Source organism: Pongo abelii, chromosome 3 (genome assembly GCF_028885655.2).
Source record: "Pongo abelii isolate AG06213 chromosome 3, NHGRI_mPonAbe1-v2.0_pri, whole genome shotgun sequence".
NCBI lineage: Eukaryota > Metazoa > Chordata > Mammalia > Primates > Hominidae > Pongo > Pongo abelii.
Genome location: NC_071988.2, coordinates 99,780,382 through 99,802,640, shown reverse-complemented (window position 1 = coordinate 99,802,640; position 22,259 = coordinate 99,780,382). Strand labels below are relative to the sequence as shown.

Genomic DNA, 22,259 nt, shown 5'->3' with positions numbered 1-22,259 from the left:
TAACTGTGGTTTACAGACTTCAAGATGTTTTAATTAATGTTGACCATTGTCCTTGGGGAATCCCAGACTAAATGATCCATAAATGAAAACCCCCTTAGGACTGTCTGTTCTTAAGCTTTGTTTAATGCATGTGCAATTAGAAGACCTTCTAAAAGCTCTACTGACATCATAGATCTTCAGGAATTGCAAGGAAGTAAAAAATGCTACACTACTAATTTTAAGCATGTAAGTTAGAGGCATGTCAGTAAGCTGGGAAAGACCATAATACAGAAAAAATATTTTAAAATTGCTTATGAGACTAAAGAAGGACAGCCACAAAGACACTGAGAAAAATCAAAGTAAATGTAGATTTATATGGTAGTTCCTAACTTCTTGAATAAAAATCTGTCTTTACAGTAATAATATTTCCTTTTTAAACAGTATTTTTCTATCTTGTTACTGAATAGTATTGGCACTGTTGTCTTGTATTAATATGGCTTCATTCTGGCTCTCTTGATGGGTTTAATATTTTCATGAAAGGACATTACCTGTCACATTAAAGTGAATGGAAAATTAATGTTCTGGCACAGTAAAATATGATAGTCTGCTGATTCATTAGATTAGATTGAATAATTGATTTCAATACACTGAAACACTGTTTAATCTTATAGCATCCAAAATAAGAACTTTAGAACCTAGAAAATAATTGCAAGTTAGAAACTAGTTGTGAATATTCCTGACCTGAAGATACCTGTAAGAAACCAGTCACTTTAGTCTGGGCATGGTGGCTCACTCCTGTACTCCCAGGTCTTTTGGGGGCCAAAGACAGAGGATCACTTGAGCCCAGGAGTTCAGGGCCAGCCTGTGCAACACAGTAAGACCCCGTCTCTACAAAATATTAAAAAATTACCAGGTGTGGTGGTGTGCAGGTGTGGTCCCAGCTACTTGGGAGGCTGAGGCAGGAGGACCACTTGAGCCCAGAAGGTCAAGGCTTCAGTGAGCTGTGATTGTGTCACTGCATTGTAGTCTAGGTGACAGAGTGAGACCCTGTCTCACAGAAGAAAGAAAGAAAGAAAGAAAGAAAGAAAGAAAGAAAGAAAGAAAGAAAGAAAGAAAGAAAGAAAGAAAGAAAGAAAGAAAGAAAGAAAGAAAGAAAGAAAGAAAGAAAGAAAGAAAGAAAGAAAGAAAGAAAGAAAGAAAGAAAGAAAGAAAGAAAGAAAGAAAGAAAGAAAGAAAGAAAGAAAGAAATTAGTCACTTTAATATAATCTTTGATGAATTCTCTTTCTCCAAGGGTTGATAAATATTTTATGGATTCACAGAGCCAACTGGCTTCATTTCACTTCTATCCACCTAGGAACTTTTGTGTTGATCTTATCTGTTCACCTTCCAGTGTCTGGCATTGTAAAAGAACTACCCCAAAGTTAGAGTGTTTGAGTGCTTCACGCCCAGCACACTTTACATGCTAGGCACTTTATATATGTTAATTATAATCTGCATAACAGCCCCAATAAATGAGAGTGAGCAATTTCACATAAACAGCACCAAGATTTAAGAAGACCAGAGAATTTGATCAAGTCTACACAGCTAGTTGCAGGCAGAGGTTGAATTTAAAAGCAAACTAGACTATTCCAGACCATTCCTGGTGTTTCATGAAGTGTAGTCTCTGTGCCACCTGGGGTGATACTTTAAATGTATATGACCAGGACCCACCTTCTATATACTGAATCATATTTTTTAGAGATGGGGTGCTAAATTCTGTATGTTTAAGAAGCTCCCAGGTGATTCTGTGCCATGCAGATATTGATGTGGCTGATTCTAAATATAAAAAGGCAAAATTGTGGTCAGATCCCAGTTGTTCATGAATCATGAAAACTCAGGGTTTGCACTCCAGCTGTGAACTTTTCACTGCCCTCTACCACCTACACATCAAAATATGCTAAAATGCCAATGCACAGAATTAGAGAAGGAGGAAATTCCCAATGTATTATGCAATTTAGTACTTAGTAAGAATTAAATGGGGGAGGAATAACTTGTTTAATTACAAGGGAGGAAGAAAGTACACATACACACACCCCAGCTTGAAAAAGGGCTCGGGAATTCTGAAGTGGAATTTTAGTGAAATATTTAAAACTGCTTCCATTATTTAAATGAATGGCATTATTCATCTGATAGACTTGGTTGCCCAAATCATTCAGAAATATTACCTGACTTACAAAAAAAAATCTTACAATAAAAGATTAATGAAATCTTTTAAAACTAATACATGAACAAAGTGTTTACAAACATTTAACTCTTACAAGGGCCTTCATGAGGTGAATTTTATTATTTCTAATTGAAAATGGAAGAAACCCAGTCTCACAGAGATTATTTGCTTAAAAGAGCTCTGCTAATAAGGACAGCCCCAGGACTCAAACCTATCACCTTATGACTAAAATGCCCCCTGCTCTATACCACATCATAACGCCTCAGGGGAGTTCATCTTAGTGGTTCTTAAAGTGTGGTTCCTGAAGCAGCAGCATCAGCATCACCCGGGAATGTGACAGAAATGCAAATTCTCAGGCCCAACCCCAGTGTTCCTGAACCAACAATTGCAGGGCCAGGATGCAAAATCTGCAATTTAACAAACCTTCCAGGTGATTCTAGTACACAATAAAGTTTAAGAAGCACTGCTTTATTTCCTTCTTAGCTGCCTAGAAAACCAAAGCAAAAATGTGCAAACAAGCCATGAATTCTCTTATGGGTGTGGAAGATGAAGAATTTAATGATGAGCTCATCGTTTCAGGAATGTTGGCATTTTTACAGCCAAACAAGACTGTTTGCACTGCCTGCTCCATTGCAAGCTTAATTCCTTGACATTTATATTACTAATCAATACTTGGCTGAGTTTATTTCCAGTAACCCTAGTGTCCTAACATGGTCAATACTAGTGTAGAACATCACCTGAATACTTGGCAAAGTCTATTTAAAAAAAAAATTGCCTTTGATCAGATTTCCATCCACACATTTAAACACATTTAGTTGCTTTCCTTTTCTGAAACTTGACCTTCAGATGCCTCCAAAAGAAAAATGCTGCTGAAGCCAGTTGGAAAACAAATTAAAGCAAAGAATGTCTAGATAAAGGGGGAAAGTAACAAGAGCTCTTTATACTAAGAACAATTGCTGCTAATCACTATGTGCCAAGTACTGTGCTAAGCGCGTTTCCTGCATTTGCTTATTCAATCCTTGCAATAAACTTATAAGGTAGATATAATAAATCCTTTTCACGGATGATGAAACTGATGATTAAGTAACTTGTCTAAGTTCCCACAGCCAGTAAGTGGTCTGTTCCAACAGTCTTTGCTCCTGAACTAGACTAGCCTTCATCTCATTTAAACCATCCTTTTCCAAGACAATATAATCTCCCTTGATGTTCTAAAATCATCCTTCGGAGGTCAGTCTTAGCACATGACACCTTGAAGCCACTGCTTGGCCAAGCTGGGCCTAGGGAGCTGTTTGCTATTGCCCCTGGGAGAGGCCAGTCTGTTTTTGACTCACAAAAGCCAGTTGTACCTGTTTCTTCATGCAAAGTGTACTGGGTTTGCAAGAAGTTAAACATTTACATTCAGAAGGATGAGTGGAAGAGAAAAACGGAAGGTGCCAACCCTGTTGATATGAAACATATTTAAAGCCAAATGCTACAGAGCAAGAATAGTAGTTGCTGCAGGGACATTTTGAAGATGCGGTGAAGCCAAATCACTCATCACTTCAGAAAGCCCTACAAAGGCCACATCCAAAAATTGAGGCATCAAATCAAAGCTCCAGATAAAACTCCAGGACAAGGAGCTCTCAAAGACCCGGGGAGAAAGGACGGCTCTCTGCTCAATGTCAAGATGCTGTGTTGGGTCATGAAGCTTTATGATACAAGGAAAAATGGAGTAGATTACAAAAAATAAAGCAATCAAACTTGGAAACTGTAAGACTTCCTGTTCAATTTTTCCAGTAAAAAACATTTTTCAAAACCAAAGAAAGTTTACTGTAAACGGCCCTGAAATAAAATGCAGTCAAGTGAGGCAGGTGTTATAGGTTGAATTGTGTCTCCCCCAAAAAATACCTTAAAGTCCTAACCCACAGTACCACAGAATGTGGCCTTACTTGGAGACCAGGTTATTGCAGATGTAATTAATTAAGATGAGGTCACAGTGGCAGGCCCCCAATCCAATACCACTGGTATCCTTATAAGACAGCCATGTAAAGGCAGAGACACACAGAAAGAATGTGATGTGATGGTGAAGGCAGAGACTGGAATTACGCAGCTGTGAGCTGCCAGTGTGAGACCAGAATGTGCCTCTTCAAAATATGAAGGATTGTTGAAGACAAGAAGAAACAGATACTCAAGAGATATCTTTCCTCCATTTGCCTAAAAGCAGGACAAAGATTTATGAAGACAAAAGGTATTCTGCCCTCCTGACTACCAGGGAGAACAAAGGTTAAAGACTGAAGATAGTTTAAGACCCTTATCAGCCTGACAATGGTATTGGAAGAATTTATATTAGCAAGCTGTACAAACTAACCTTTCTCTGCAAGTTATTTGCCTTTCTTCACTGCCCCACCTGCAAGTTGCTGCCCATAGAGATTCAAAGGTCCTTTTCTATTGTCTTGTTACCAAAAATTTACTGTTCTTTGTTGAAGATGCTATATAAGCTGAAATTCAAAGCCACCTCTGAAAACTACTCATTCTCTGGGTGTCTCCATGTATACTCAAAATACACATGTTAATAAACTTCTGTCTGGTTTTCTCTTGTCAATCTGTCTTTTGTAACAAAGGTGCTTTCTAACTAAGAACCTATGGGGATTACTGTTACTCCCCTATACTAGTAAACCACTAGAAACCAGGAAGAGGCTAAGAAGGACTCCCCTACAGCTTTCAGAGGGAGGATGGCCCTGCCCACACCTTGATTTTAGACTTCTAGCCTCCAGAACTATGAGATAATACATTTATGTCATTCGAAGCCAGCAGCTTGTGGTACTTTATTACAGCAGCCCTAGGAAACTAATACAGCAGGTAAAGGCCAGAGAAAAATACTGGTAACCAAGCGGTTCCTACAGGGCAAATCCTAGGGGCCTCGCCTAAGAGGCTTTTCACCTAGAAGTCCCACTGGCTGGCAATGATCACTGTGCCTATGGAAGATGATACACAAACAGAAGGCTCCCACCACCACCGCAGGCATGCTCTGCAGCCCACAGGGCAGTAAGGAGTAGGCGGTGCTGAACGTCCACAGCAGGCAAGATTGGCAGCCGCTGGGATGCCTGAGATATGCCAGGCTGACAACATGGCTTTGTTCGTAATATGTCCAAAGTTCTGAAGAAAAAGTTTATATTTGTTCTTGTGCCCACTCAAAGAAAAAATATTCATGCTTTTCAGCTTTTCTTTTTTAAATTTCTTAAAAATATTTAGGGGGCACAAGTACAGATTTCTTACATGCAGACGGTACATAGTGGTGAAGTCTTGGCTTTTATTAGTGTACCCATCACCCGACTAGTGAGCCCTGTGCTCAATAGGTAATTTCCAACCTTTAGCCCCTCCCACCCTCCCACCTTTTGAAGTGTTCAATCTCTATTATTCTATTCTCTATATCAATGTGTACCCATTGTTTAGCTCCCACTTATAAGTGAGAACATGTGGTATTTGACTTTCTGCTTCTGAGTTATTTCACTCAGGATAATGGCCTCCAGTTCCATTCATGTTCCTGTAAAAGACATGATTTCATTTTTTTTTTATGGCTGAGTGGCTGAGTAGTATTCTATAGTATAGTATAGTATTCTACATTCATTTTCTTAATTCAATCCTCTGTTGATAAACCTTAGGTTTATTCCATATTTTTGCTATTGTGAATAGTTCAGCTTTTCTTTTTTAAATACAGTGATTTCATCATCTGGGCAGTGTCAGAGCAAGAGGACTGGAATGTGAGAACAGAGGAGGGTGTGGGATGGAGTAGAAAGATGAATGTGATTCAGAAATCAGGGAAGACGGGGACAAACAAGCCATTGATGTTGTATTTTCCATGACATATGAGTTATAATAAGAAGCCTTGACCCCTCGGAGCGTGTGTCACTCACAGCTAGCCTGCCTTCCATTGGCTCCTGTGCTTCACCTCCTAGGTTTCTTCCTGCCTCTCCAGGATGCACTCACCTTTGTCTGACCTCTATAAAGTAGGCACTTCTAAAGTGGAAAGTGGCTCTCTCTCTTCTTTCCCTCTAATCCTGCCGTGGGTTATTTCTTCTACTCCCTCTTCTGTATACAGACAAATCCCACATTATAGCTCTAGCCCAGACTTCAGTTCTGAGCACTGGTCTTGTATATTCAATGTCTCCTCCATGTATTTGTTTTGATATCTCATATATCAACTCATTGTTTCCTCTCAAGCTATTTCTTCCCCCATCTGACAGTTACATAGTATTTACTTGTATTTTACATATACCTGATCATTTAATCCTCAAAACCACCCTATGAGGTAGGTACAATTAATACCCTGATTTTATAGAGGAGAAAAAAGAGGGTCCAGAGAGGTTAAGACACTCGCCAAGGTCACATAGGTAGTTTGTGGCACAGCCAGGATTTGAACCTAGGCAATCTGGCTCCAGTTTCTGTGCTCATCCCCAATTTGCTCAGTTTCCTCAGTCTTCCCCATCCCTGTAAAAGGACCAACCATCAGCCACCAGAAACCTGGGAGTCCCCTTTGATTCCTTCACCTGCCTTTCCCTCTGAATTCCACCCATCAGCAAGGCCTGCTGAGACTATTTTAAGAAGATAATCTCATGGGCACTCCTCCCCAGGTTCTTTGCTCCTGCTCTTGTTCAAGTCACAATCATCGCTCTCCCGTACTTGAACATGTGAGTCATGTGTCTCTCTACTTCCTACTTCCCATCTCCAGCCATTTCCCACATAGCAGCCAAGGGATCTGTTAAAGATCTAAGTCAGGCCAGGTGCGGTGGCTCACACCTGTAATCTCTGCACTTTGGGAGGTCAACACGGATGGATCGCCTGAGGTCAGGAGTTCGAGACCAGCCTGGCCAATATGATGAAACTCTGCCTCTACTAAAAATACAAAAATTTAGCCGGGCATGGTGGCAGGCACCTGTAATCCCAGCTACTCGGGAGGCTGGGGCAGGAGAATCACTTGAACCCAGGAGATGGTGGTTATAGTGAGTCAGCTCACTACATGAGATCATGCCACTGCACTCTGGCCTGGGCAACAGAGTGAGACTCCGTCTCAAAAAAAAAAAAAAAAAAAAAAAAAAAAAAGCATCTAAGTCAGATCTTGTCACTCCCCTATTCACACTGAATAGAGTCCAAACTCCTTACACTGGTCCATAGGGCCCTGCATGGTTTGGCTCAACCTCCTTCGTGGCTCTTATGTGGAGCCACTCTCTCCAGATGAGAGGTAGAGTTCCCACACTTCAGTTCTTTGAAAGTCAAGCTGGTATACAATGAACTCTTCCCCACCTTAATGCCTTGGTTTGTGTTGTTCTCTCTATCTGGAATGGTTTTTACCTTCAGTCCTCTCCTTAAAGACCATCTTCTCTAACAGACTTTCTTTGGCACTTGATCTGAGTAGGTCTTCTGCATCTCAGCCATCTCTCCATCGTTAGGGCACTCAGCGTTGAGTAATACCACTTGCTGTTTGTATCTATCTCTCCACTTCCTCTAAAATAAAATTCCAGAAGGCAGAGACATTTGTTTCACTCACTCCTATTTATCCAGCTGGGAGCCCAGTACTCAGTCCCCAGATAGGGGCTTAATACATAACTGTGAATTAGTTTGCTAAGTAAGAATATGAAAGCAAGACAATGACATCTCACAGTGTGGACTTTCTCCAAGCTCTACACTAGATAGCTGACTGCCTGATGAGTTGCTTCCTTCAAGTATCAATAGTCTAGAAATCAAAGTTCCTATTGTATTCTGGGAGATTTGGGAGATACTTCAGAAGCTGAGTGTTTTCTAGTACACTGGAGACATGAAATGCATGACTGTGTCTGGTGATTCTGTTATATCTTCCTTCCTGTCTCTCCAAGCGCTCAGGGTTTCTCTGACAAAGGTAGCAAACCCAACTATCTGGATTGAGCTTGAAACACTGGGCATCCCCAGAGACTTTATTAACACGAACATCTTTCTCAGAATAATTTTCATGTATTTGTTTAAAGCAGATTATAAATAATTTATATTAATCTTCTTTTGAGTCATCTAGCACCAGTATTTGTAGATTATCTCTTTGTTCTACAATCAGAGTAAAGTGCTTAACCTAGTTAAGAGTTCTTGACCAAATTCTCCTCTTGGCCAAGGGTCACAAAGAGTTGAAGACTAACATGGCTATTCTGGCCACATACTCAGGCCTGTGCATGTGTAACTTCTGCAGGAGATGTCCCTATCTAAGGGAATCTTAGATTCCCTATATATTCCTGCAATCTAACCGGAATATATAGAGAATTTATATCTTCCTGGATATATGGAGAAATATAGGGAATTTAGCTCACTGAAGTGCATAATCCACATCTTCTTAAATGGTCCTTGGCTAGAGAACGGTGGCTGTCTGTCTTAGCATTCCAGGCTGATATAACAAAATACCATAAACTGGGTGTCTTATAAATAACAAAAATTTATTTCTCACAATTCTGGAGGCTAAAATTCCAAGATCAACGTGCCAGCAGATTCGGTGTCTAGTGAAGGTCCACCTTATGGTTCACATATGGCACCTTCTGGCTGTGTTCTCACATGGCAGAAGACGTGACCAAGCTCCCTCAGACCTCTTTTAAAACGGCAATAATCCCCACCTAACCTAATCACCTCCCAAAGATCCCATCTCCCATTCATCCTGAAGGTCGGGATTTCAACCTATGAATAAGGGGCAGGTTGGTGGGGGAGGGGGAGCGACACAGACATTTAGACCACAGCACTGGCTTTGCAGGATTTGGGGACACTTATTCTATCCACCTCACTCCTATGAGGATGAGAAACCTGTGAGGGACTGAGATCAGGGATGTCTCCTGTTTGTAATATTCTGGGCAGAATACTTCTTACATAAATGGCCAAGGTAAATGATGTCTACTGGACATGATGGCAAATGCATTATTTTATGGGTTATTTATGAGGTTTTTTTTAAAAGCGATAATCTCAACAAGAAGTTGCTGCAGATTTAAGAATGCTTCCTAATGTAAAGTAAACCTAGAGAATGGAAACTCCTTGAACAGTCCATGTGAAGACTTTTTGGGACTCTCTGTGGTCCTTGGAGGATACTAAAGTATCATAAAAGAGAATTGTAATACCTCCCCCAATCCCCTTGTAATCTTGTATCCCTGTTATTGCTTTGTAGGAATCTTCCTGTTGCATTCAAATGTGTCTTGCCCATCTGCCTCAGAGCTTACACTTGTCATTCCCTCTGCCTGGCTGCTCTTTCCCGAGATATTCTCTTAGCTCACCGTCTCATGCCACGTTGACTTCTCCTCATGTATCTGAGCAGAAAATCACACCCCCCATCATATTTATTATCCACCTTTACTTTTCCCCAGAGCACTTAAAACTGTCTTTTTATACTGTACATTTATTTCTTCATTTATTGTCTGTCTTCCCTAATAAAATGTAGGCGCCATGCTTTTTTATTTCTCTTTCTCTGCTGTGTTGCCAGAGCCAATATCTGGCATATAAAAGATATTTAGTAAATAGTAGTTGAGTGAATAAATGAATAAAAAATGCTTTCCTGTTCTGCATCCTGTTTCTTTCAATAATTCTCAAATGCCACTGTCAGACTTTTCAGAGCTCCATGCCATATGTTAAAAATTCTACAAATGCAATCTTCACCTTTCTTAAACCCTGTTCACATGGGGCTGTCACTACTCCTATTTAAACATGCCTCCAGAACCTACATGAGGTACTGAATCAAACACACAAAGAGTTAAAAATGAAAGAAGTAAAGATCTGATAATGAAGGGATAGACTTCAGAATTTTCTCCTCTTTTGATTTATTCTCTTATAATTCATGTGAGACGTGTGTATTCATTTTATTGCTCAGTACTCTATATACTTCTTTTTTTTCTAACTGCTTTACATCCACCAAAAAATAGGCTTTCAAGAGAACAAATCATACCTTCTCCACTTTACATTCCTTGCTCTCTGATCTAAAGCTTGTTATTTTCCTCTTTACCTCTGATTTACCAGGCTTTTCTAATGGTTAAACATTAGCTTTGCATACTATAGTTTTATCATGATTAAATATAAAAGAGGGACCCTCCCTCTTTCACAGTTGGGTTAACATCAGAGAACGGCAAAGAACAGCTTTTTAGTGTTCATTCCACTCATTCCTAGGAAGCCTTTCTGTTCTCACTCAGATGAGAAACTTTCCAGGCTTTGTCCCAAAACAAAGCTTAAATGTTTTGATTTGAAATCCAGGTCTAACCTGTTTTAAATCAACTTTCTGCAAAAGACCATTTGTGTACCTGTCTGAATGCCAATATTTACCTAAAGCAGCTTCAGGGAACAGGGTTTAAAACACACAGCAGACTTGAACAGCACCTAACCAGGAAAGATGCCTGTTCTCCTTGGAATGTGAAAAGTCTCTTTCAGTGAAAATAGTCACCAAGCTTGATCTTCCATTCCTGGATGTGGTAGATGGGACGGAGACCAGAGGAGGAGTTCAGCATATTCACATGCACGAACACAGGTTTCTCCTCACACGTATTTTAAATTTGCATAGCAAAGAAGAGCAACCACATCAGGAAAGAAAGGTCTAATGGGATGTCTGTGTCAAAGCAAGAAGTATGAAACTGGACAGGACACTCACAAACTCTTTGAACCCAGGAACAACAGCATCCAAATGCCCAGGGCTGGTGTCTTCCATGGGACAGAATTTGAAAGGCATTATCTTCCCAAATTTCTCTCTCATGTTAGCACATTGCACCTTTCCTAAGAGCCCCTACCACTACTGCCATTCCTCTGGGTTAACAGTGGAAACGAGACGACTGTGTCCTCATGTGTCAAACTGCACCAATCTTGTTCCCACCAGAGAGGAAGGGTTCAGCAGGGAAGGGAGGCTGTGCCTTCTCTCATCATGAACACATGATCATGGATTAGCTTTTCCTATCTGCAAGGGTCCATCCTGGCAGCCTTCCCCAACATTTCTACCACCGCGGATCCCTTTTTCGATATCTTCTATATGGATCCCATGTTTTGAATGATTCTGTCTTGCCAATCTATATTTATTACCAAACATTAATTCATTTTCCCATTTTTCCCATATATGAAAAATATATCTAACAATCAGAGCTTCTGATCAACATAAATAGCCAGTGCCATTGGTATTAATATAACTTTATTTATTTTTAATATAACGTTAGTCAAAAATAAAAGAATATATATTGGAAACTGTGTGCCTTAATGTGAGTTATATATGTGTAATATAATTAGGAAATGTATCTGGTCTTTGCACTGGTTCTTGGCACAGAGCTTCAAAAACCCTTGGAATTTCCTGAGTGATAGGAGTGACTTTGTGTTGCAATTGGGGTGACTCATGGCAGACCCTTAGATAGCCTTAGAATGATGGCTGGTCTCCACAAAGATTAGCCCTGTGATCACAGGCTTGCAAGTCTGGTCAGCCAGACCTCTGAGGAGGAAAGAGGGGCTGGAGATTGAGTTCAATCACGTAACAAATAATTTAATCAATTATTCATGCCTACATAATGGAACCCCAATTACAATTCTGGACACCGAGGCTCAGAGGAGCTTCCTGGTTATTGAACACACTGACACAAAGGGAGGGTGAGGTGCCCTGATGCCACAGGGAGAGGGCATGGAGGCTCTGGGTCCAGGACCCTTCCAGAGCTTTCCCATGTGTATCCCTCATAATAAACTTGTGTTCATAAGGATAGCACTTTCAGTGAGTTCTGTGAATCATTCTGGGGAATTCTTTAATTTCAGAGAGTCATGGAAACTCCCAAATTTATAGCCAGTTGGCCAGAAGTGCAGGTGATTCCTGACACTTGAACTACTGACATCTGAAGTGAGGGCAGTTTTGCGGAGAACTGAGCCCTTAATCCTATAGAACCTGACGCTAATGCTGGGTAGTTAGTGTCCGAACTATATTCTAGTATGCCCACTAGGAGTGGAAAGGGAGTATTTTATGTCTTTAGAAATATATGTGTGTTTAAAATATTATAAAATATTGAAAATAAGAGTGGTCAGAAGGAATCTGACTGAGGACACGCCATCTTTTTTAGATGGCTGAAAGAACCATTCCAATGGGGAGAGGGGACTATTGATGTGTGATAAAATCAGGCCCAGGAAATAGGCAGAAGCCCCTCTACAAAAACAGTTGCAGCAATATTATTTGGCAAGAAATACATTTTAGAATAAAATTAATATATTGAAATCATGCTGATTAAAACTAACATTTGAGAGCTCACTCCATGCCAGGCACTGCTAATACATTTTACATGAACTGGCTTAATTCTTACAAACCCTAGATGAGACAAGCACGATTATCCTACCTGTTTTATAGATGACGAAACTGAGGTAGAGAAAGACTAAGCAATTTGCTCAAGAGCCTACCTTTTAAACGATTAGGGAGTTCTGAAAGGGAGAGTTACGATTGTGGTTAGACTGTCTTCATTCTGTTCCCAGCAGAGCCTGTTGCACTAGGTACTTGATGCTTTAATTGTTTAACTGTTTTGGATGAACTTCAAAACAAAGCTAGTAGGCATTGTATTTAGGTAATACATTTTTATAAAACTTCTCTTATCCCTTGGTTGCAGAGTGGCTCTATATTCCCTTTCCTCATTTTGTAAATTGGAGTTTGGAGTGGTGAAAGGAGAATGTATACCAAGTTAGGATGTTAATAACAGTTCATGGTGATTACAAAGATTGTGAGTTAATTTTAAAAAATTCTAGCACCACTCGGTGTGGTGGTGCACACCTGTAATCCCAGCACTTTTGAAGGCCAATGTGGGTGGATCAGTTGAGCTCAAGAGTTCAAGACCATCCTGGGCAACACAGTGAGTCCCCGTCTCTACAAAAAAGTTTAAAAATTAGCTGGACATGGTGAGGCACGCCTGTGGTCCCAGCTACTCAGGTGACTGAGGCAGTAGGATCGCTTGAGCCCACTGGGCTTGAGCCCAGTGGTGCTGTGATTGCACCACTGCACTCCAGCCTGAATAACAGAGTGAAGCTCTGTCAAAAAAAAAAAAAAAAGAAAGAAAGAAAAGGAAAGAAAAATTCTAGTACCATAATAAAAATTCTAATTTGAGAGTTCAAACAAATAGGAATTACATTTATTATTATTCTGTAGATGTAAGTTAGGAATTGATCAAGGAGGAAAGAGCTCAGAGTATTTACATAAGAAAGCCAGCATTGCGTAACAGAAGGTACACAGAAAAATTACCGCTGTGGTAGCTTAATAAAAAGTTATGTTCTAAGACATTCTAATTTGTGGGCTTCCTGAGTGCTTGCTATGGACCTACAGGCAACATATGACAAGGGACCCTGAGTCCAAGGAGTACAGACCAATAAGATATCAGACCCTTTCGTCAAGGGTGAAGTGGTAGAACATATGTCTGAACAGAGATATTCAAAATTTGCAAACAAAGGAAATACTAATGCAACATAGATTGTTGATTCATCTGAAACAATGGTAGGGTTGCAACACCCCTAGATAGAATATAAAAGACCTAAGAAACCAGCCATTCTTTCATCTTCAATGGTAATGCATTGAAATTGCAACTAATGACTTCTCCCTTGATCATACTACTGTAATAAACTAATTATACACATAACCACATGTGCAGTTTTGTAGAAATGCAAGGACTTGATTGCTTATTTATGTTTGAGTGTGTATGTGCTTTTGTGTGGCAGAGAGAAAAAAACACATAAAACTTTGTGATAAGAATATTTACAACTGGAAATCTGAGGGTTTTTACCATCTTAACCATTTCTAAGTGTGCAGTTCAGTAGTGGTTAGAATATTCACAGTGTTTTGAAACATCTTCAGAACTTTTTCATCTTTCAGAACTGAAACTCTACACATTAAACAACTCCTCTTTTTCTCTTTCCTTATTCATTCCTAACGACCAGTCTCCTTCTGTTCCTATGAATTTGACTGTTTTGGATACCTCTTATCAATGGAATCATACAGTATTTTCTCTCTTTGGGACTGGCTTATTTCACTTAACATAATGGGCTCAAGGCTCACCCATATAGTAGCATGTGACAGGGTTTTCTTCCTGTCACACAACATGTGTTTTTAAAAGACTGAATAATGTTCCATTGTGTGTGTGTACCACATTTTGTTTATTCATTCTTCTGTCAATGGAAACTGGGCTGCTTCTACCTCTTGGCTATTGTAAAAAGTACTGCAGTGAACATGGGTGTACAGATATCTTTCTTTAAGATCCTGCTTTCATTTCCTTTGGATATATACCCAGAAATGGGATGGCTGGAGCATGTGGGAGTTCTAGTTTTAATTTTTTGGAGAATTGCTATCTTGTTTTCCATAGTGGTTCTGAGTTGTTCTTAATCTTTGCTCTCTGAGATCTCACTCATAAGTACTAGTTCTTTAATCGAGGGAGAGAAGGTAAACAGGAAAAACAAAAACAAAAAAAACCCAGAGACAGTAAGAGCCCTTCTTTGGCTAGGGCCTCTTTCTCCATGTGAGGGTTTGCCCTCCAGGCTCAGGTTAGCCTCCCGTTTTTGGCCCCTCCCCACCTCTTTCCTGCTATCTGATGCCAAATGCTACCATCCCTGATGTAGCCATACTCCTAGCCCCTGTGGTAGGCAGAACAACAGCCTCCTAAAATGTATACACCATAATCCTTGGAAATTGTCAATGTATTGTGTTTCATGATGAAAGAGACTTTGCAAACATAATTAAGGTTCCAGACCTTAAAACACAGGGATTAGCCCGTTTTATCCAGGTGGGCCCAATTTAATCACATGTGCCCTTAAAAGCAGAGAAATGTCTTCAGCTGGAGGGAGAAGAGAACGGCAGAAAAAGAGATCCCCCAGAAAGAAAAGCCAAAGAGATTCCAAGCATAAGAAAGATTTGATGCATCATTGCTGGTTCTGAGATGCAGGGGCCACATACAAGGACAGGCAGAGGCCTCCTGGAGCCAAAGACAGCTTCTGCTGGCAGCCAGCAAGGACTAAGAGCTCAATTCAGCAACTGCAAGGAACTAAATTCTACCAACAACCTAAAAGGGCTGGAAGAGGATTCTTCCCAAAGTCTCCAGAAAGGCACGCAGTCCCAACAACACCTTCATTTTAGTGCTGTGTGACCCATTTCAGGCTTCTAACATATAGAACTGTGAGATAATAAATGGATGTTGTTTTAAATTGCTAAATTTATGATAATTTGTCATAGCTGCAATAGGAAATGAATACACCCTTGATCACATTCACCTGGGTCTCTCCTAGCCCTTCAGAAATGTGCCACACCTTTGAAGGTGTCAGCAGGAGAGCCTGCCCAACTAATCCCATGTCAATTTATTCATGGCCGAGGGCCAGAGGGAGACTTTTTTTTTTTAACACCAGCATTTTGGAGAGATGCTTTTTTCATCTCATTCTATGATATGTTCATAAAAGCAGCAGCGATTTCAGATGAAAGATGAGAGATTAGCCTCCTAGCCAGTAAGAGGGGAGTAATTTGGGCCAAACAAAGCCGTCCAACAGCACACCTTCCATCCATACGCCAGGTCAAGGGATGGTCACATCTCTTCACAGGCTTTTCTTTAAACTTGCCCGGCCCCTTACTTATAAAATATAATGTATGCTCATGATTAAAAAAAATCAAACAGTGTAGAAGGTGATACATTGAAAAGTAAAAGTCCTTTCTCACAATTCCACTTTTCCATAAAGTTTTCATGTAATAGTCTTTCTGTATATTTTTTATTTTCTTTGTTCTTTCTTTTAAACAGAATCCCTCTGTACATATTATTCAATAAGTTGGTTTTCTAAATTATTACATCTTGGGACTTTTTAAATGTCAATTCACATACAGCTGATCCACTTTTTTCCCATTCGTTTTAATGATCACATAAAAATGCCTATAAGTTATAAATGAGTAATTTACTTATTCCTACCCTATCGATGGACATTTATGCTGTCTGCATGTTTGTTTTCATTAATACAAACAAATGTACTTGGGCCCCTATTTTTTCAACCTTATGCAAGTTTATCTGTAAGATACATACCCACAAGTGGAATTACTGGGTTTAAAGGACACGTGCATTTAAGGACTCATAGATATTGCCGCAATACTATCCAAAAGTGTACCAGATTTACTCTCCCATGAACAGAGAATAAAAATATCACCTTGCCCACATTCTCTACATTATTTTTTTTTTTTTAACCTTCACCAATCTCTTAGGTAGAAAAGGGTTTCTCATCATGATATTTATGTTTTTTTCAATTCTGAGATGCAGGATTTTTTTTTTTTTTAAATAGATAGGGTTTCGCTCTGTCACCCAAGCTGGAGTACAGTGGCATGAACATGGCTTACTGCAGCCTCCACCTCTTGGGCTTAAGCGATCCTCCCACCTGAGCCTCCTGAGTAGCTAGGATCATGGGTGTGCGCCACCATGTTCAGCTAATTTTTAAAGTTTTTTTTTTTTTTTTTTTTTTTTAAGAGATTGGGTCTTGCCATATTACCCATGCTGGTCTCGAACTTCTGGGCTCAAATGATCCTCCCACCTTGGCCTCCCAAAATGCTGGGATTATAGGTGTGAGCCACTGTGTCCAACCTTGTAGCACCTTCTGATGTTATTGGACATTTATAATTCTTTTTACGTCCTGTTTATGTCCCTTACAACTTTTTCTGTCAAGTTCATTTTTTAAACCGATTTATTCAAGTTATTTGTATGTTAAGGAAATAAGTCTTTCGTCTAATGTGCTGCAAATATTTTTTCCCTGTGAGCTGTCTTCTGCCTCTACCAATGGGATTGTTGGCTGTCATAGTTATAAACTTGTATGTAGTTAAAATAGATCAATATTTTTCTTTTAGGTGTTTGGTTTTGTGTCACAGTTGTAAGCACCTTCCCCATTCCAAGATTATTCTTCAATCCATTCATATTTCTTTCTCTTTTTCTATTTTTTTGAGACGGAGTCTTACTCTGTCTCCTAGGCTGGAGTGCAGTGGCGTGATTTCAGCTCACTGCAACCTCCGCCTCCCAGGTTCAGGAGGTTCTCCTGCCTCAGCCTCCTGAGTAGCTGGGATTACAGGCATCTGCCATCGCACCGGGCTATTTTTGTATTTCTAGTAGAGACAGCGTTTCACCATGTTGGCCAGGCTGGTCTCGAACTCCTGGCTTCAGGTGATCCACCCACCTCGGCCTCCCAAAGTGCTAGGATTACAGGTGTGAGCCACCACACCCGGCCCATTCATATTTCATCTTCTTCATTTCTGTATTTTATCCATGTGGAATTTATTTTATTGTAAGGAGAAAAAGGAATACAGATTTACTTTTTCCCCAAACAGCTAGAAGTTTTCCTAACATTTATTGAATAATCCATCTCTTCTTCTCTCATATGTCATCTTTTTCATATAATAAATTCCCAAATTATATACTAAATTTATTATCTGATTTTGACCTTTCTGCTTTGGTGTCATCATAAATTATTTTAACTATGTAACTTTACAATGCATTTTTTAAAATATTTTATTATTTTTGACATCCTCTGGCTTTTCTAGCATGTTAATTTTGCCAGAAAACTTAACAACTTTCCTAAAATTTTTCTTGCTATCTTGATTTCTGTGTTTTGGTTTGACTCATATATGTTACTGTGTTGTGAAGGCTTAATTTTTACTTACCCAGATAGATGCCATGATATCCCACCTTTGCCTTGAGCTGAGATCACACTAATCTATTAAAAGAAAACAATTAGTAAATGGCATCAATATGTGATTCAGAACACAATAATCTCAGTCCAACCCTTAATCTTGAATCCAGAAAACAGATGTCAACATTCACAGAAAAACTTTCTCAGGCAGAGGATATATCTGACATTGAGTATCCCATTTTCTAAACAAACATTTACTGAGCATATACCATATGCAACGGACTGTGCTAGACCTGTGAGGACTTCAAGACAAGAGACAGAAAAAAATCTTTGTACTTAAGATGCTTACAAACATACTTCCTGAAAAGCCAATTTTTGACTTATTTAAAGTCCAGGAGAACTATGCTGATTACTGACAGGCTACCACTACGGGGATCAATAACAACAAAAACATAGGATTTTGCTCCTCCTCACCAAATCAACACAAAGTTTAGCCGCCTTCAGCTGGATTCCTTGTGCTTGATTGTGAAACCTCCATGTACATTTCACAAGCCTCCAAGCCTACAGTCTGTTATAAAGACACGTCTGCTCTTTGAGGAGGTGGTCCAGTCCTTGGTGGGGTGCAGAGGTGAAAGGGACAGTTCTTTGATTGGGAAGCCAGACACATTTTTCTTAAATAGATATTATTCAAACATGCTGGCATATCTCCAGGGTTGATTTAGAAATGCAAGTTGCTCCCACCCTTCCTGGGAACAAAATATTCTAAAAATTCCCTGACACCCCCAGAGCAAAGTTCAATGGGAAATTACACTATTAGTCTCTGGAACTATTTCGCCCTGGTTTTTTCAGGCTCTCTGTAGCCTAGGGCAGTCGACTCTCTGGTTAGAGTCTAACACTACATCTCTCTAAATACATGCTGTTTGGCGTATGAGGGGTTACAGCCAGATAAACTATTATGAAGTCTAAAAATCAGAAGTCAAACCATCTGTACAGTGACAACAAGGTATTATTAGTTCTCATTTTGCCTCTTAAATACAATTTCTTTGGGCCTCAATTTCCTCATCTATAAAAAGTGAATGGGGTGTTGCCAGCATTGAACGAGGTCAGTTTCACAAGGCTGGAGATTCTTCTTATCTGTGTGCAAAGTAGATATTTCTTACTGGTGCAAAGTAGATATTAAAAAAAAAACTTATTAATTAAATGAATGATTTAATACAAGCCGCACAATCATCCAGTGAGTTAGGTATTACATCTTTGTTTTGCATATGAAGAAGCTGGAGCCCAGAGAGGTATGGTAATGTCCCACAGTCACACAGCTAGTGAGTGGACCCCTACTGCATCCAGGCAGCTAGACTCTAAAGGTATGAAACTAAACCCCACGCTTCTGCCTTACCCCACTGCCTGCCCCACACCTGACCAAATCTGACACTTAATATGCGTTCATCCAGCAGAACTGGAAAATTATTAAGAATTATTACTAATCTATCATTTAACTTTTAAGATGTAAAGAATTACTCCACAGCGAAGGCCAAATGACTTAAACAGAATTTCAACATATCCTTTCCTGAAAGGGATTACATCATTTCCTTTTACTTCCTCCTCTACGGTTATTTCTAAACAGGTTTCTCTACACAACCACATAGTTCTGGAAACAAGATTCTGGTTTTCTTTACATTTAAAAATTCTCTTTCTGGTCAGTCTGAAGTTTTCTGTCTTCGTGAAAACCAAAGGTGGTATCTTCATGGAATAACGTTTTAATTAGTTACATTTTAAAAAATGATGTTGATGAACATAGTAAATATATCTTTCCCGGAGGGCAGGGTCTTGCTGTCAGTGCTGAACAAAAGAATTCGGCCTGGGCTATGCAATTTCTTATCAGTAGCCAGAGGGGCCTCCAGCGACCCAGAACCTTCCAGCACCTGCATAATTTCCTTTATATGGTCAACTGCAATCAAGTATCCAAACCTCCCACCTGGTGACTCAAATGTCAAGGGAATGATTCATATCTAGTCAATACCATTCTGTTGCAAAGAAAACGGTTAGTCTTTTCAGGAAAAAGCAAACTTCTTGAACTTCCAACCCTCAATATGCAAATCCACTTTTTTCTACCTTCTAAAAAAAAAAAGTAAAATAAAATAAATTGCCTATGTGAGGGGGAGAAGATGCTCACAGGATGGGTGCGATTCCAAGTCCACAGAGCAGACCTCTGAGCCAGCCCCGTCTGCCATGCCGGGGACCCGAGGAACCTTCCGACTCCCGGCTTTTTTCTGTCCCCTAGACCTTTAGGACTGGGGAGGCCGAGATGGCTAAGTGGATCCCCTAAGCTGCTAGCTGTAATAAGCGAAGCTTTCAGGGAGCGAGGACAGCTGAGTATCAGCTTGGGCCCCACCAAGACCTGGGTGACCCTCCCATGGCACGGCACTTTTCCTCCCCTGGGCCCAGTCTCCTCGACTCTGAAATGCGGGACTCAGGTCCCTCCAGCTCCGCACCCACGCAGCTGGGTTGGGGCCGGGCGCGGGCGCCAGCCGCCAGCCCTGCCCAGGGTCGAGCTGCACTCGTGGAGGAACTAGGCGAGGCGCCGCGACCTCCCCAAGCCACCCGTCAGCGGGCGGCGGTGGGCGAGGCTCGCGGGGACGCGCGGGGAGGCTGAACTTACCCCCAAGCGCGGCGGCGGGAAACTGGTGTGCGAGTAAACTGCGAGCGAAGGTGTGCTCCCCGGGCGCAGGTGCTCCGCGCTGGCTCCGGGTCTGGATCGCGACCGCACCCCTTCCTCCTGTCCCTCCTCCGGCCTCTCGATTTCACTTGATTGCGGCCCCAGGCCCCGGGAAAGGGAAGCCGCGCCCTGCTGCCGCCGGGCTGTATCCCTGTACACACGCGCCCCAGCTCTGCTCCCTCACCGGTCTCTAAGCTTCCCCACCCTTTTCTCCCTACGCCCTCATTTCGCTCTCGGTTTCCACTACACCTTTACTTTCTCAAATGTACTGCAATGCTTATTTTGTTCTAGGCAGTGTGGATTCGGAGATTAGACTGTCCCTATACCTAAGGAACTCACTGCGTGGCATAGGTGGCGGACGCCTAACATTAATAACATTGATCTGGCATTTACTTTGTACCAGGCACTATTCTAACTTCTTTAAGAATATGCGCGGATTTATTAGGTTGGTGCAAAAGTAATTGCGGTTTTTGCCATTAAAATGGCTCCGACAACAACTCTATGAGGTAGCTACTATTTTCCCCATTTTATAGATGAGGAAATTGAGATACAGAGACGTTGGGTAACTTCAGCAAATTTACACAGAAAGTAAATGCCAGAGCTAGTGTTTGGAACCCAATTATTTCAGTAATTCCTCTACTAAACGTGTTGACCGTCTAGTATGAGGATTCCAACCAAGGCTCAGGGAGATGGTAACCTGGAAGGGCATTCTAGGCATTTGGAAGAGCAAAACAAATCACCGAGGCTAAAAGGTTAAAGCCCTACTCGTATGAGGGAATTATGAGCAGTTGTGTGCTGAAGGATGTAGAAGATAATAAAAAGTTACCATGTATTGAGTATCAGGTATTCAATTAAGTGCTTGAATACCTCTTTATCTTTAAGGGAACTCTAGAAGGTGCTATTTTTATCACAATTTGCAGAAGAGGAAACTGAAGCTTAGAAAAGTGAAGTGATTTATCCAAGGCCACATAAGTAAAAAGTATTGCTTGCACTCAGTTATCACTGTGCCCCTTATATATTTACCCAAAGGAGTTGAAAACTTACCTCCACAAACACCTGCACATGGATGTTTACAGTAGCTTTACTCCTAAGTATCAAAAGTCGGAAGCAACCAAGATGTAATTCGTAGGTGAATGGATAAACAAACTGTGATACATCTATACAATAGAATTTTATTCAGCACTGAAAAGAAATTAGCTATCAAGCTATACAAACACATGGAAGAAACTTAAATGCATATTGCTAAGAGAAAGAAGCCCATTTGAAAATGCTACATACTATGATTCCAACTATATGACATTCCAGAAAAGGCAACACTATGGAGACAGTAAAAAAAAATCACCGGTTTCTAGGGGTTGAGAGGAGGTAGGGTGAACAGATGGAGCACAGAGGATTTTTAGAGGATAAGCATGGCTGGAGCTGCTTGAGTGTGAGTTGAAGAGATTACAGTCTTGGTCCTTAAGGCTGAGTCCTGGGACCTAGAAACTCATTAGAAATGCAAATTCCCTGAAACCGTACTCCATCAAGTGATTCTGATGCATCCTAAAGTTTGAGAACCACTGGTTTAAGAGGAGCTACAGTGGAGAAGGCAGAGATAGTCATGCTTAAAAGGCCTGTGCCCTGGGAGCCCTCTCAGATTTACAAATCCAAAGTGATGAGCTTTCTGCAAGAGAGAAGGTAGGATGGTGTTGTGCATTCTGTTCTGCATAGTAATTCCTGACTCCCAGTCAGACTTCACCCAATAAACTGTTAAATCCCATGTTACCTCGAAAAAT

At 40.6% G+C, this 22,259-nt stretch overlaps 1 protein-coding gene across 3 annotated transcripts in view; it reads right to left on the bottom strand.

Annotated features, from left to right (window-relative positions):
- ANXA3 (annexin A3) overlaps positions 1–20,999 on the bottom strand; it is a 59,057-nt gene extending 38,058 nt beyond the window's left edge. Inside the window, exons 1-2 of one of the 3 annotated variants that reach the window (XM_009240124.4) lie at positions 20,428–20,999; positions 17,803–17,855 (exon numbers count right to left, since the gene is read on the bottom strand). In XM_009240124.4, coding sequence (XP_009238399.1) covers positions 17,803–17,817 — 15 coding nt within the window. In that variant the 5' untranslated portion in view covers positions 17,818–17,855; positions 20,428–20,999. Of the gene's footprint in view, positions 1–1,690; positions 2,322–17,802; positions 17,856–18,245; positions 19,781–20,427 lie in introns of those variants that run through there. The other 2 variants (XM_063723471.1, XM_054554108.2) reach the window with 2 other exon arrangements.
- Between the last annotated feature and the right edge of the window lie 1,260 nt (positions 21,000–22,259).